We start from the raw sequence: 16,031 nt of genomic DNA, 5'->3' as shown, positions 1-16,031 counted from the left end.
GCTAAGAAACCATCAGCTTGAAGGCTTGATTCAAAGGTAAACTTAAGAAGGAAGAGTTTCTAGGACAGACAGACCTGAAATTAACCTGCCTTGCAAAAGCTAATTCAGTGGAATAAGAATGACATTGGCAAGCTGGACTCTCAGGGTCCTTCTAAACACTAGATAGATACATATTACTAAAGAAGCTCAGGAATTAAGATAGCCTATGAATGCTGAGCCCATTTACTCCCTGAAGCTGAGGCTCAGACTTGAGGGTGTCCATATGAGGCAATAAGTTATGGTAACGAGATCCGCACACTTAGAGTCAAAAGAACCTGGGGATCCCTGGGTGGCACAGCAGTTTGGCGCCTGCCTTTGGCCCAGGGCGCGATCCTGGAGACCCGGGATCGAATCCCACATGGGCTCCCGGTGCATGGAGCCTGCTTCTCTCTCTGCCTATGTCTCTGCCTCTCTCTCTCTCTCTCTCTCTCTGTGACTATCATAAATAAATAAAAATTTAAAAAAAGAATTAAAAAAAAAAAAAAAAGGAACCTGGCTATAAGATGACTTTTCTGACTAGATGATGAACTGGAATAAAACACCAAATATCTCCAAACCTTAGGTCTGTCATTTCTAAATTGGTAAAGATCATCCCATACTTGACAGGCTTCTTATAAAATTCAAGTGATATAATGAATATTTTCTGCATATCTGAATCATTATAGAAGTTACAATCTCGCAACGGCAATCCACAATTAACTATAACCAGGGACAGTCTGTCTTCCTCTCACCCTTAGTAAAAAGGATCTAAATCCCAACTACCCAGTCATGTAGTGGTGATCTCAGAAAGCAGAAGAGCAAGAGAACTGAAGCCCATCAAAGTACATAGAGGTCAGTATGCTCTATTTTACTGAGAAACAGCAAAAAAAAATTTTTTTTGTTTGTTTGAATCATCCATCACTTTGCTCTGTATTTACATTTTACTTCTTACAACTAACGTAAATAAAAACAGAATATAAATTCAAAAATCATTCTGGATATTTCCATTGCTATCCAACTAAAAAACTTTATCTTTGGGTTAATAATTCTGTATACGCTCAAGACCAGTGGTTCTCCTGAGGTCCCCAGACCTGCAGCATCAGCATCACTGGGAAACTTTTTAGAAATGCAAACTACTGGGCCCCACTTCAGACCTACTGAATCAGAAGTTTGGGATGTTAGCCCAGTGACCTATGTTTCAGTGAATCTGAGGAAGCTAAAGTTTGAGAATCACTCTTCCGGACTTCACCTGAATCACTTTCAAAACTACAGCATCAATGAACTTTGTAAAAGAATCAATTAGTGAATTGTTACCATGTGAAAAGTTAAGGAGTTAAAGCATCCTACTGGTTAAATATACTTTTCTAAGTCAATAGTTATGATAGTAAGTAATTTCAAAATTAAACAATGAAAGTATTTAAATGAGTGGGAGAACAGGTTGGAGAAAGGGTAACAACGTGCCCAATACCACTACACTCCAACCTTCAAAACTATTATTTTTGTTACAAACTAGATTCATCTTTCTCTACTTTTTCAACTCATTTTTCTTTTTTTAGTGACCAGCAGTTTTGAGGAAACTATGTATGACTTGTATCTTACTTGTGCCTCAAGTCTGTGTTAATGAGCCAGCTAAAAGTGAGATTAAAAAATCTATCATACCTGAATACATGGAAAGTAGATCTGAGTTTCTAATTCAAGGGACCTGAAATATCACCTAATATGTCACACCCTCATTTCAAGGACATTAAAGCAGAGGAGTAACTCTCCAAAGTCACACAGTTCATGGCACCTAGAACCTACATAATCTGAGTTCCAGTTAAATGTAGTTTTTCCAATATTCCTTTTCTGTCGTCTTCCAAGAAAACTAGGATAAGCAAAAACTGAGCAGAAAGGAAAGAGCTCTATAGAAAATGAATATAACAGAAGGAAGAATAATAGAGTAAGAACAACAACCAGGCGTGTTTTACAATAAATACACGTACTCTGACCCACTTCTAACCTAGCTTTCAACATATTTTGAGGAGAGAGGAAGGAGAAAGTGACCTTTACCACTAAAAGTTTATAGGGCTTTTTTTGGTTAAAAATGTTAAAAATTAAGTAACTACAATGTGCACTGATGCTTGATGATTAAACGGAGCTCACTTAGATCTTAAAATTCAAAATCTGTGACTTTCTGAATGTAAAAATCTCAGAATTAAAGAAAAAAAAAACCCACATCATATAGATTTCAATTTGAAATTCTCTACTAGAAGAGTCCTTAATCTGGATGGAGACCATGGATAAGTTTCCTATGACCACTCATAATAGATAATTCAATATTTTAGGTATATAAATGCAATTGTATATTTTTCTGAGTCTACAGCTAAAACTAGGCTTTCAAAGACAGGTAGTGACTCAAAAATACGAATCAATCTTTTTCAAATATTCAGTTAGGAAAGCCAAACATATAAAGATTTTATTCATATATAAATATGAATCTTTGATTCAAAAGATTTCCTATTTTAAAAGTACTTAAGGTTTCTACATATTTCAAACTCACCTAATGTAATTTAAAAATATCTGGCTTTTAAATTTGATCCACAAACTACTTTTTGGGAGGACTCTTCTACTCTAAATATAGATAACACAACTTATTTCTATTAATGTTTGCCTCTGAATAAATTCAGTTAGAAAAAAGCAACCCTTTTTATTCAGAAAATATGTACTTTAATCAAATTAGAAAGCATTTGTATTTGTTACAATCCAAATTTCCTCAATTTTTCCCACGCTATTAAAATTCTGTTCATGAACATTTTAAAAACTCACATTTGCAAATGTTCCATATAATTCAAAAAAACTCCCCATGTGTGGAAACAGCATTTGCCAATTCAAATTTACACTGTTCTATCAAACTCTGATACTTGGAGACATCTCTACATTTTATTTTTCATTTTCCTTTCCTTTAGATCTAGAAGAGAACTAGAAATATTCCCCCCCAAAAAAGGTCAGAAGAGCATAACTCATCTGAATGTATTAACTCTGTATTTCAAATATTTGGGGCATATTACTAGATTTGTTTTATTTTCATAACTAGGTCACTTGCTATAGAGTAACTATTTTCAATCAAAAGATGGAAGTTAAATCAGTAGTCCAAACCAGTTTAACACTTTTCTCACTGAACAGTATTCAGAATGATTAGATAGGATATCTGCAAGAGTACTTCGTAAACTATGAAGCTCCGCAGAAACAAAAAGATTTTATCACCTCAAAAAGATGGTTTATAGCCAGCTACAACGACATGATTTTCTTCTACATTCCAGGCCATTCTCATGTCAATACTAAAACTACGTTTAAGGGGATCCCTGGGTGGCTCAGCTATTTAGCGCCTGCCCCTGGCCCAGGGTATGATCTTGGAGTTCCGGGATCGAGTCCCACATCAGGCTCCCTGCACGGAGCCTGCTTCTCCCTCTGCCTGTGTCTGTGTCTCTGCCTCTGCCTCTGCCTCTCCCTCTCTCTCTCTGTCTCATGAATAAATAAAATCTTTAAAAAAATAAATAAATAAAATTATGTTTAAAAACTTATACACTTAAAGTGTTCAGATTCTCAAAGATTTCTTTTTCAGCTCTCCCTCTTCTCTTGCATTTACCTCAGTGCTTTATAATTATGTATTTTGTAGAATTTGAAGTTTAAGTACATTATTTGATCCTTAAAATAACCCCCTATGTAAAAGCCAGTAACAGTGCTTCCATTTTACCAATAACCCAACTGAAATCGAGAGGTTCCCCATATTTACAGGACCAGCAAGTGACAGTCTAACTTTGAACCTCTTTTATCTTTAGAATCTACTTACAGTATCTCCAATAGAACTTCAACTCTAAACTTTCCCTTTCCCCAAATACACTCCTGTATCAACAACCTGTATCCTTTTTCATTCTTATGATGCTACTGCATTCAAGAGACTATAAATCTGATATGTCACTATTCGAATGTTAGGGGTGCGATAGAAAATATGATGGAGGTAAGATCCAAGATGGTTGTGTTATCTGTAAACATTAAAAAGACTTTTAAAGACTGTTGAAAAAGAAACTAAACACTATGTTTTAAGTAAAACTACATTTTTAAAAACTAAGCAACCCTTGCCCCAAAAGTAAATAAAAAATAAAAATTAAGCAACCTCCACTACTCAGCAGGAGTTAGGTTTAGTCAGTATAGGAAATCCAAAAACTACATATTGGACCTGAAGATGACTGGCCTCTTGGTGGTTTCTTAGGGCCTGCATTCATTAGTTATTGGTAAATAATCAAACCACCAATGAGTTTTCTGTAGTAGCTTTTTTTTTTTTTTTTTTTTTTTTTTTATTATTTATTTACGATAGTCACAGAGAGAGAGAGAGGCAGAGACACAGGCAGAGGGAGAAGCAGGCTCCATGCACCAGGGAGCCCGACGTGGGACTCGATCCCGGGTCTCCAGGATCGCGCCCTGGGCCAAAGGCAGGCGCCAAACCGCTGCGCCACCCAGGGATCCCTGTAGTAGCTTTAAAGTGACTTTGAAAACAAAAATAAATCACTTCTCTAAAAAAAATGTAGAGTGTATTTTCTTTTATATATATATATATTTTTTTAAAAGATTTATTTATTTATGATAGATATATATATATAGAGAGAGAGAGGGGGGCAGAGACACAGGAGGAGGGAGAAGCAGGCTCCATGCTGGGAGCCTGATGTGGGACTTGATCCCGGGACTCCAGGATCACGCCCTGGGCCAAAGGCAGGCGCTAAACCACTGAGCCACCCAGGGATCCCTAGAGTGTATTTTCAAAGATGAAGTATCTTTCTGAACTTTGAAAAATATGTGATATGGTTTGCTCAAGCAGTAATAATGTATTTTTCGTAAGAAAAACAGATTGCATCTTCCTATTAAATCTACCCCAAACCTCAAAGTGGAAGCTTAATTTCAGTTTATTTCTGCCCACCTAATTTAGACTTTACCCCTTTCTTTCCAGGGCACAATAAAAGCTCTTTTCCTTTTTTATACAGGAAACATTTTTTACATACAGGACAGGTTGACATTTCGGGTGCTCCACTATCACAACTCTCCCTTTGCCCTTCTCTGAAAAAGGTAACATATCAATATGTGATGATGTTTCCTTCATAACAGATACATGGCTTACTGGGATCATCTTGTGTGCAGAAACAGTAAGCACCGTCTGCTCTCCTGCTTGTCCCTTCCTGTCCAATGCCTGTAATCGTTCAAAAATTATTCATGTCAAATAAAAACTCAATACTTCTCCAATTGTACTGAATAAATGTGGATGGTTAAGCATTCTTAAGGGACACAACAGAAGAGAATAGGAAAGAAAATAGGAAGGGAGGGTGGAAGAGGAAGGGGAATCATTTCAGTATATTTTCAGTGACTAACCCCTCACAAAAATATTAAAATTTTCTTTCTCAACACTTGAATCATCCTTCTACACTTTTACCTGATATAAAGCAAAAATTTGCAGCATTTATATGAAATACAGAATGGCCATTAACTAGTAATGATATGAAGAATAAAGTTTAGTATCTCATTTAAAAATAAAATCTGTTAAGAGTAGTGTCTCTCATAGAACTTCTCTTGTGCCCATATAAAACAAGGTAAATCTTAAGCAATTAATTAGTTGTCCTATAGTACTTTAATACTAAATGAAAGGAATTGCCCAAGGCTAACTAGTTCTTAAGACTACCAACAATAAACAAAGTCACGATAAAAAAGTTATTTCCTTCAACTACCTAGAATACGCATATACGATACTCTGAATTCCAACTGTGACAGAATGCTAAAAATCTTCATATAAATGAGCTCATAAAAAGTCAAGTTGATGATAAGTTTCAGTGATTACCATGTGATTATTTTGGCTGATGTTTACTTACTTAAAAGAGACCATTACTATTAGGGTCACTAAAATAAAAGCTAAACTTCATCAATGAGTACACATGCCTGTTATCACCCTAAGCACTTATAAATTTCCTTGGTGCAGAGCATAAGACAATGAAAAAGCTTTCAGCTACAATTACTTTTTCTTTCAAATTCCAAATACTCTAAAAGTACATTCAGGCTTGATTTTTAAAGTAGTTCTTTTTTATAATCTTTTTATTTTAACTACTGGATCATCAATTTAACAGCTGTTGAATCAGAAAATATTTCACCACTAGAAGCAAATTTCTTACTAATTCCGAAATTATGTTAATATCCCTGAAAATCTCTAAGGAAACTAATAAACTTTGTGCTCTTCCAACACTGGAAGCTATTTCAATCACAACTTTGTCAGTTCGAAAGCCTAAGAAAATATACTAATATGATTTAATAAGTGATTCAAAAACCAGTAATAAAAAAAAAAAACCCTGAAAAGTTAATTAAGATTAGCATCAAAGGAAGTATCATTTCTCATACCACATAGAGATTTAACAGTGTGCCTTCAGAGCAAAAAGCTTCTTTTGGTCAAATGAGAACCAGAGATAGCCAATTATCAACTAAACTGCTATCTTTTGTTGCATGTCCAACGCGTGAACACTCCACCATGTCTGGAAATAATTTTTAGCTTCATGATGACGAGGGATGCTACTGTCTGCTCCCAAGCCCCACCTGAGAAGTACTATGTACACTCTCCATCTGATGAGTTTAACAATAAGTCCCCTAAAAAGAACTCCCCCCTGAGATGCACCTTACAGGCATGGGGCCAAATAATTGCCTTCCCACGTGAAACTGTAGTTTCAAAATGTCCCAGGGCAGTGCCTAAGACAGAGCCCATTAACCTGGGGATCAGGGACAGATGCAGAATTCTAAAATCACATACTGAGAGACAGAATCCCCAGACCAGTCTAAAGTCAAATGTCATGACTAAACAAGATTTCTCTGCCTGCCACTGCCAACTCAGGAGGTTGACTTAATGCAAATCAATCAAGAGCAAATTTACAAAATGCCCACCGTGTTTTTAAGGGAGTTGTAGCAAGAGAAAATGCCAAAAAGTCTAGTGGATAAAGTCCCAGAGTCACTAAGCTGCCAGATCTCTCATCAAAATAAATGGGCTTCAAGAGAGCCCAGACAACCCCAGGGATCAAAGAGGAACTTTCAAATGCCCCTCTCAGGGAGAGAGCTGAGAATGGCAGCAAGAGGAAACTTCCTCCCAGGGACAAGAACTAGATGGCAGCTAAGGGGAACAAGGAAAGCATTTCCTAGAAGAGGGAATCCCTGTCAACCCTACTGTGGCCTAGGGACCCTTCCGTGTCGTTTCTCCTTTTCTCATTCCCATGTGGTGGTTTTATCCCTACACCGTTTATTAAGGGTCTAGCAGGACCCTGAATTCACAACCCATCACACATGGCCAAAACAGAAGAAATAAAAAAAGGTCTGAAAGAACTGCCCATTTAGTACGGAACAGTAACAACCTGCCTTTAATTCACTACCCCCTGGAGAAAGAGGAGGTAAACTTTATTTTTAGATGGGATGTTGAATAGTGACTGTGCTAACCATCAACATCCTCTGTGTTTTGAAAGATCGCCTCTGACACAGGCCAAGAAAACAGATCGATATTAAGTTTTATGCAAATCTGGGAAAGTTGGTTATCTGAATTAATTCCATCTCTCGTACCACCACCATAGCTTACATGAAGTACACAAAGAGTGTGGACAATCTCTCTATACCTCATATCTTAGGTAATTATTTTCAGTTCTCAAACACCTTAAAAAATGATCCCGATTAAATATAGCTCTGAAATGCTAAACCTACAGAGTCTGCTGAAGGGCAAGAAAACTAAAAAAATAATGTCCATGTGTATTCAAAATGTGAATACGCTAAGGTTTCTGCCACAGTCGAAAGAAGAGCAACTGACTAACATGTTTAAGGCTACCAATGTCGTGCTTTCCACCAACAGCTCCATATTCTCCATACCATTTTTGTAAGTAGTCCAGTGCCTCCAAACGAGCACCAATCTCAAAAGTGATTCCAGGACGATTTGGGGGCTTTTTACTCATCTTGAGATCCTATTCTTCAGTATTTTCTTTTCACTACCTCAAGAGGAAAAAAAAAAAAAAAAAAAAGTTAGATTCTGATGCATAAAATGCATAGGGAATAAAACAGAACTTTAAAAGCATTGCATGAGAAGTTAAAATAACTGCCAAATTTTAAGGAAATTTGAATGATGATTACCAACATCTGTAGGTAAAGTCCTACACACTTTGCAGGCAATCTTAATCATGAATCAAGGAAAAGGACATAAAGAAGAACTACTTGAAAAGAACAAACAGATGGGCACTAAAACTTGCTAGTAGCCAAAATGCTTTACGTTTTAACTTGAAAACAACCAAGAAAATTCTCCACACCAGCTGAAAATAGTTTTCTGTCTTTGAGAAGTCAAGACACCTGAGTGCTCTGGAACATGACTATTGAAATTCTTAAGAGGACAAATTAATGAAGTTTTTCAACCAACATCTGAGTGCCTCATAGCACACCACCCTGGACAAGACACGAGAGAGCATATAAAGAAGGGGCAGGACACACTCCTCCGTCAGGAGGATTTTTCATTGCCTCTGACTTCCCACTTTGGTAGATGATTCAATAATTTTAATTTAACACATAAAGTTGCAACAGAAATTTCTTCCTTCTACTTTGCATTCAATGAGCAACAGTGATGTTGGATTTTTTTTTTTTAACTGAGAACTTATTTCTACTCTATTTCAGTATAGCGCCCACATCGGACAAATACAAGTGGTCATAATGTTCAAACAGACACACACACACACACACACACACAAAACTACAAAAGAGAATCTATTGCTCTCTATGTCATTGAGGTGCGCACTCTTTACTCTCCTTTCAGCCACGGTGGACACCAGAACCCCCGAGGGAGCCGTCTTCACTGATCAGTACTTGAGGAATAGGAATGCCCTTTGAGACAGGCTCGATCAGAAACAGAGCCTGGAAATCAGGCATGCGAACCTGGTGTTAACTGCGGGGGAAAGAGAGATCCCTAAAACCTTTTTGATATTTAGAATCACTAATAGGACGATGCGCTCCCTGGGTAAAAACAAAAACAAGGCAAAACAAAAAACAAAAAACAAAAAAAAAGGAAAAGTGTTACAACTACAGCATTTCATAGTTTGCCCACCATTCAAAAGGGACAAAAACATAACAGCAAACATAAAAACCCAACTGTCCTTTCCTCTTTGAAACAATCTAAATAGGTAAGAGGTAAAAAAACAAAAACAAAAAACAAAAACAAAACACCAGTACTTGCCGTAAAATACATAAAAATCCAACCTATATACTCATGACAGGGAGGAGAGTGGCCTCTGGTCATGGCAAGAACAAAAATTAGTACGTGAGAGTTCATGGGAAGCTAGGCCAGAGGGTATGTGGTGTAAAAGGGACAAAAGCATGAATATTTTTTTTAGAGTCTGGTCAGTGTGTAACACAGGAGGCAGGTACTTTAAACACTTCTGTGGCAACCTAACCCGACTTTTTCTACTGCTCTTCCCAAGAGGAGCGTAAGGAGAGGTGGTTTACCAGTTGCACTACTTTCTACAATCGAACCTCGACCCCATCCATGGAAATGGGATGAAGACACACCGACTCCCAGGTTGGATGCTTTGGGATGAGGCACGATCTCCCTTTCCTTGAGCGGAGAGAGGAGAATGAAAAGGGATCTGAATTAAGGAGAAGGCAGAGCCGGTGTCTGGTGGCGGTGGGAGGGGGGACGGGGAGGGGGACGGGGAGGGGGGAGACTCGAAGCAGGGGGAGAAAAGCGGACAGAGGCAAGACGGAGGAACATAAACAAGAAGAGAACGCAAACGAGAATGGCAAGAAATAACAAAAAGGGAGAGAGAGAGAGAGACCTGGATGGTTAACGTTGCAGGAGATGACAACTGGGAGGATAGAGAAAAATCAGCAAGAAGACACGACAGCGGGAAAGTGAACCAAAGGTCAGAGAGGATGGCTGCGGGGCCCGGGAAGGGGCGGGAGGGGCGGGAGGGGCTCCCACCCGGGGCGCGGAGCCGGAGAAGCGCCCAGGTTTGACAGCCGTCCGGCCGCCGGCGGGAGGGGAGGGGAGGGAAGGGGAGCGGAGGGGAGCGGAGGGGAGCGGAGGGGAGGGGGGGCCGGGGAGCGGCGGCGCCCAGACAATAGGGCCCCGGCGAGTTCAGGGGAGGGACGCGAGCCGGGAGCGGGCCGCGGAGAGACGCCGGCGCGGGGGCGTCCCGGGCGCCCGACGGGATGCAGGCGGCCTCCAGGCCCCGCCGCCGCCGCCGCCGCCGCCGCCGCCTCTTACCGACTCGGCCTCCTCTCCGCACAGCAGCCGGGCCGTCCGGGGCCGAGCCGGGGCACGAGCAGGGCGGCCAGCCCGGGCCTCCGCCTCCGCCTCCGCCCAGGCAGCGGCCGGGGAGGAAGCAGGAGGGGAGCGAGCTGGGGCCGCAGCGCCGGGTCGGGCCCGAGATCGCGCGGGAGGTAGCAGGTCCGAGCCCTCAAGCCCGCTCAGTGTCCGCTGCCATCGCCGCCGCCGACGCCGCCGCCGCCTCCTCCTCCTCCTCCGCCGCCGCCGCCGCCGCTGCAGCCGCCGGCCAGCCCTGACGCGACGCCGGGCCCAGCGACGTCAGCCGCCCGCGACGCGCCGGAAGCGGGCCTGGTCGCGTCACGTGACTCGCGAGGGTTGGGCCCGGGCTGCGCAGCCGATTGGACGGCCGCCCCGGGAGGCGGGGCTTTTGCCGCGGTTGGCTGACGGCTCGCGGGAGGGGCCGTGATTAGCGAGCGCGAGAAAGCGCGCTCCGGGAGCCCGCTTAGGGGATGGGAAGTGCTTGACCTTTGAGGGGCATGGTTACTGTCCACGCGATAGGCGACGGGTTTCCCCAGCTCAACCCCAGCGCCTTGGGCAAACTTCTGTAAATGCACGACACTCTTGCTTAGAAATCCACCGCATTGCACAAGTAGAGGGGGGCAAGTGGTCACTGCCATGGCCTGCAAACTGCCAGCTCCTGCGTGGACACTGCGCTGTTAGTGCACCTGACAACCACATTTGCACAATCTCACTGCATGAGAGTCCTAACAACACAGAAAGCAGGCATTGCTAGCATGCATGTGTGTTGTGTGCGGCTGAAGAACCTGTGGGTAAATTGAGGTGCCTTCCCCAAGACCTCCCCTCCCCCCAGCTGAGGATTGCAGAGCTGCTTTCCTCAATATTTACCCTGTGCCAAACCCTGTGCGAGGCACAGGACAAAGTGTGAAGCCCAAAGCTCCCCACCCTGGGGGAAACCAACGAGTGAAGCCATTCAGAGCAATGTTGCGATGAAAATCTTTTTTTTTTTCTCCTCCCTCTTTCCAATGTACCACTCTGGATCTCAAGCTTTCTAAATGCAACATTGCATACAAATAACACTTATATTTATCATGCTTTACAGTGGGGAGTTAAAATAGCAACGTATCTCTCTTTAAGCTTTAATTATAGTGAGATTTGGTGATTTAAACAACTATTTTCATATCCTTTTATGCCAGAGACATTCATTCAGCACTTACTCTGTTACTAATAGCTGCTGAGCTAGACTGAGCATGGCGATATATAGAAAAGATAGAAATAAGACAGTCTCTGGTGGACATTGGTCTGGTCTTGGATGTGCCCAGCATCTGAACTCCCTTTCCATGTTTGGAAAGCTTACGGTCACGGTTGTCATTAATGCAGCACACCGTGTAGGCCCTGGATCTTCTGGACACACGACAGGATTGTACTTTCTATACTTTCTACACTTTCTCTTGAGAATTAGGCGTGGCCATTTGATTTGTCTGGCTAATAAAATGAAATCGGAAGTGAATTTTGGCCAGCTAGTCGTTCTAAAAGGCAATTCACCCAAATTTCTGCCTCTGGCACAGGGATAAGCAATATTTGAGATGGTGGCTGCTCTAGTCACCCAGATTCTGGATGGACTGTGCTGAGGCCCAGAACTCACTGCTAAGCTACAACCAATATGTAGTATAAGGAGGAAAATAAATATTCACTGTTTTAAGTTTCTGAGAGTTTGGAGGTTGTTTGTTACACAGCATAACCTAACACAAACTGACTGATACACCCACCTTATGAGTCTTGGAGGCAAACTCACACCAAATAAGATAAAAATGTCAGAAACTCCCATTCCCTGTCTCCCTTCCAGCAAAAGTGCTCTTCTCAGCCACACTTACTACTCTCTGTCCCTGAAGACTGTATGAGAAGCTGCTAGTGATATAGTGATGTTCAAAATAAGGAAAATCATGTCCAACAGCAGTGGCCATACCAGGGACCTAATTTCTGACTTTCGGCCTAGAGCTAACTAACTGAACCCTAGCAGAGCCCATGCTCACCCACAAGCCTTAAGTGAGGGAAAAATTGACATCTATTGTTAACATCAGTGAAAATTTGACATTGCTTGTAATTGAAATAAAATAGATACATAAAGGAAAACATAGATTCGATCCACTCTCTCCCGTTTGTTAAGAATTCATCAGTCTATCCTGAAAATATGATTCCCTCATTTTAATTGGTACTGAATAAGGGACTCCTCCAATAAAACAACTTGAAAGACAAAAGTGGAAATGAAGTCTTATGTAAATGATTCCTGGCTTGTGAATCGTACAGAGGAGTCTTCTCAATGGACTTAATACCATCCACCAAGGGGCACTTTGGAAATAGGATGGAGAGTGTACTTTTAGTTGTCACATGATTGGGGTGGAGCGCTGTTGCAATTTAGTGGGACAGAGAAGGACTGCTAGACATCCTAAGAAGCACAATGCAGTCCTGTATCTTGAAGAATTGCCTCAGATCATGCATGACTTTTAATGTCCCTCTAAACATTCATGTAGGTCAGAACCCTTTTCATACTTGTCTAAGGCTAGAACTCAGTTTTGCACCAAGGCATAAAGTATTTTGCAAGGTTTTAATACACACTCAAATTTTCCAGGAATGAAGCAACCATGTCATATGAGGGAAAAGTGTTCTTTTTTATGAACATGTCCTAGAGTTTATCCCCTTTTTTTTTTTAAATCATGCCACCATTGGCAAAGCTACTCATAATAGTTGAGGCACTGATTGAATGCACCTGTATCACTCTGCACCTGTTGCTGTTACATTCAAGGTAAATCTAAATTTTTATGCAAGCACTTGACTATTATGTCTCTTTGTGAGTCATGGCTGAACACAGTATTGTGTATTGAAACACATAATTATGTTATTATGTATTGAAATGCATAATTATAAATTATGTCCATAAAGCTAGTTCTTATGTTATTGTTATGTCATTTTATTAATTTTTAAATATATGCAGCTCGATTATGCCACCTATGAATTTAATTTCAGAAAAGTTGAGAGGGTATTACATAATGTTAACTCAAAAAGGGAGCAGTAAGTCTGGTAAAACCAAAGAAAATTCATATAGGCTATTTTTGCCTCCTTTGACCATGTAAAATTAAAAGTCAGGATTGGGACAGGGATACAAGATACCCAAAAGTCTAGAGATGACCCCCCAACCATGCAGCGAAGCTATGCATTGCTATGTCCCCTCCCCTCTCTCCCACCCGACACACTCCTCATGCAGATGGTTAGAGTTAGCCATCAGTCATTTCATCGCCAAATATAGAAAGAAAGAACTTACAGCTGTGTTTGAGTGGAACCAAACAAGCAGTGAGCAAATTATCTTGAAACAACGGTCCTTAGGCAGAAATCACTGAACTAAATTCCTCCAACATTAAAAATATAAATATGGAACCATTCTATCTCCTGGAATATTTGACAATTCTATATACCTATTTTAAGGGACAAAAAAGTTACTACTAAATATCTCATATTCTTTGTTACATATGAAACACAAGAAAGCCATTTTTTGTGTATTTTCTCTAATTTTATAATCAGCATCAAAGAAGAAAATCAAAGCAATTCAGAGTTTGTTGTTGTCGTTTATTTTCTTTTTTAAAAGATTTTATTTATTTATTCATGAGAGACACAAAGGCAGAGAGAGAGGCAGAGACATAGGCAGAGCGAGAAGCAGGCGCCCTGCGGGGAGCCCCATGCAGGACTCGATCCCAGGACTCCGAGATCACAACCTGAGCTGAAGGCAGACATTCAACCTCTGAGCCACCCAGGTGCCCCCATTGTTCTTTAGATACACTAGTTGAATAGAGACCTGAACTGTTGGAATAGACACCTGTGTAAACTCTCTTTTCCAGGTGCTTCAAACTCTGAAAATGGCACTAGCCTCACTTCCTTCCCCTGCCAACGAACCTGTTTATCTTGTCTCTCTGTCACTCTATCCCTTTTTCAACGGGCCAGAAGCAGTAACTGTTCCAGAAGTAATTTCTCGCCATTGGACCTCTTGGCCACGTGTGAACAGAATGGAGAGATACAGTCTCTCCCATACGTCCACACAGCATCCTGCTCACATTTCTAATGTTATTCTCATTGTGTTATATGGGTTTATATGCTGCTTTCTTAGAATGAGTCAACTCTAAAGATGATTGGACATTATAAACTACTTTTACTGGAAGTTCATATGCTACTCAGAAGGTATCTGGCTTTCTGAGATTTCTAAGAATTCTTGACTTGGCAGTAGTGATTTTGAGATAATTGTCTCTGCTAGTGAAGGTTATATATATATAAATATTTCATTCGACAAAAGCTTAGAAATGCAGCAAGAGATCTGAATTATAAAGAAGTTCTTTTTGTGCAGACTGTCCTGAAACAATGGAGTGACCACGAATTTGTCATCCAAGCCTGGACACTTACGGAAGTAAAAAATTATAAAAAAATAAATAAAAAAGTGCTGTTATAATTATACCAGAATAACAAGTGGATTCCTGAGCAGTCTCAGACAAATGGAGACATTCACTCAATCACACTCCCTAAAACAGGAAGAAATAATAAAGAGAAACAAGGTAAACCTTCCCTACCTGCAAAAGCACTGAATATGGAATCAATTCTTGACTCCACAATGGATTTTCTCCTTTGCAATACCAGAACAAAGGATGAACTTTTCTTTAACTTTCAGCTTCAATGTTAATACCTTGGACCTCTTCTGATTTTTGTTGTTGTTTGCTGTTAACACTTCTATTAGCTAATCAGTATTTTCAGAACATTGCTCCACTAATCATCTGCATTAGACTCACCTGGGCTCTTTGTTAAAATGCAAATCCCATGGGCTCTAACCTGTGTCTTAGGTTTGAAGATTAGCAATCTGCACTTTAAAAGCCTTCCTTTTTTTTTTTTTTTTTTTTTTTGTATATTGTTTTATTGGAGTTCGAACCTAAATGACTCTTAAGGTACATGAAGTTTCAGAACTGTGGTATGTTAGAATTCGTTTGGTTTCAAGTGAGAGAAAACTTATGCAAACTGGTATAAGCATAAAGGGAATTTCTGTTTCTTTTTTTAGTATTTATGTCTTTAGAGAAAAAATCAGCAGTGGAGAGGGGCAAAGGGAGAAGGAGAAGCAGCCTTCCTGCTGAGCAGGGAGCCCGACATGGGCTTAATCCCAGGACCCTGGGATCATGACCTGAGCCCAGTGACTGAACCACCCAGGCACCCCAATTTCTGTTTCTCTGGAATCAAGAAGGGATAAGTCTACCTTCTGGGACAGCTAGATTCAGGAATCAAATTATAACATCTTTTATTCTGCTTCCTGTGGGTTGGCTTGACTCTCAGGATCCACATCCAGCTTCAGCCTTATCATCACATCTTTTTTTTTTAAGATTTTTATTTATTCATGAGAGACACAAAGAGAGAGACAGAGACAGAAGCAGAAGGAGAAACAGACTCCTTGCAGGGAGCCCAATGCAAGATTCGATCCCAGGACCCCGGGATCATACCCTGAGCTGAAGGCAGACACGCAACCACTGAGCCACCCAGGCATCTCCATCACAACATCTTGATGAACACAAAAACAAGTCCTAGAACTCATTCTTTCATTGGCCTAAACTACGTCAGGTACTCACTGTGAACCAAACCTGATGGTCATGGGAGTGATTTGGACTGACTAGATGTGGATCAAGGACTC

At 40.8% G+C, this 16,031-nt stretch overlaps 2 protein-coding genes across 10 annotated transcripts in view; one reads left to right on the top strand and one right to left on the bottom strand.

Moving 5' to 3' along the window:
* The window catches only part of PHF20L1 (PHD finger protein 20 like 1), a 78,044-nt gene extending 67,405 nt beyond the window's left edge, over positions 1-10,639 (bottom strand). The window contains exons 1-3 of one of the 5 annotated variants that reach the window (XM_038555544.1): positions 10,301-10,508; positions 9,541-9,649; positions 7,927-8,042 (exon numbers count right to left, since the gene is read on the bottom strand). In XM_038555544.1, coding sequence (XP_038411472.1) covers positions 7,927-8,009 — 83 coding nt within the window. In that variant the 5' untranslated portion in view covers positions 8,010-8,042; positions 9,541-9,649; positions 10,301-10,508. Of the gene's footprint in view, positions 1-7,926; positions 8,047-9,540; positions 9,650-10,300 lie in introns of all 5 variants that reach the window. The other 4 variants (XM_038555545.1, XM_038555546.1, XM_038555542.1 and 1 more) reach the window with 4 other exon arrangements.
* Positions 9,460-16,031, top strand: part of TMEM71 (transmembrane protein 71) — a 44,480-nt gene continuing 37,908 nt past the window's right edge. For 3 of the 5 annotated variants that reach the window (XM_038555559.1, XM_038555553.1, XM_038555549.1), the window contains exon 1: positions 9,758-9,956. The gene's annotated coding sequence lies outside the window, so the exon portion shown is untranslated. Of the gene's footprint in view, positions 9,614-9,757; positions 9,957-16,031 lie in introns of those variants that run through there. The other 2 variants (XM_038555550.1, XM_038555554.1) reach the window with 2 other exon arrangements.

The sequence above is a fragment of the Canis lupus genome, chromosome 13, assembly GCF_011100685.1.
Source record: "Canis lupus familiaris isolate Mischka breed German Shepherd chromosome 13, alternate assembly UU_Cfam_GSD_1.0, whole genome shotgun sequence".
NCBI lineage: Eukaryota > Metazoa > Chordata > Mammalia > Carnivora > Canidae > Canis > Canis lupus.
Note: the sequence above shows the minus strand (reverse complement) of the source record. Positions and strands in the feature narration are given on the sequence as shown.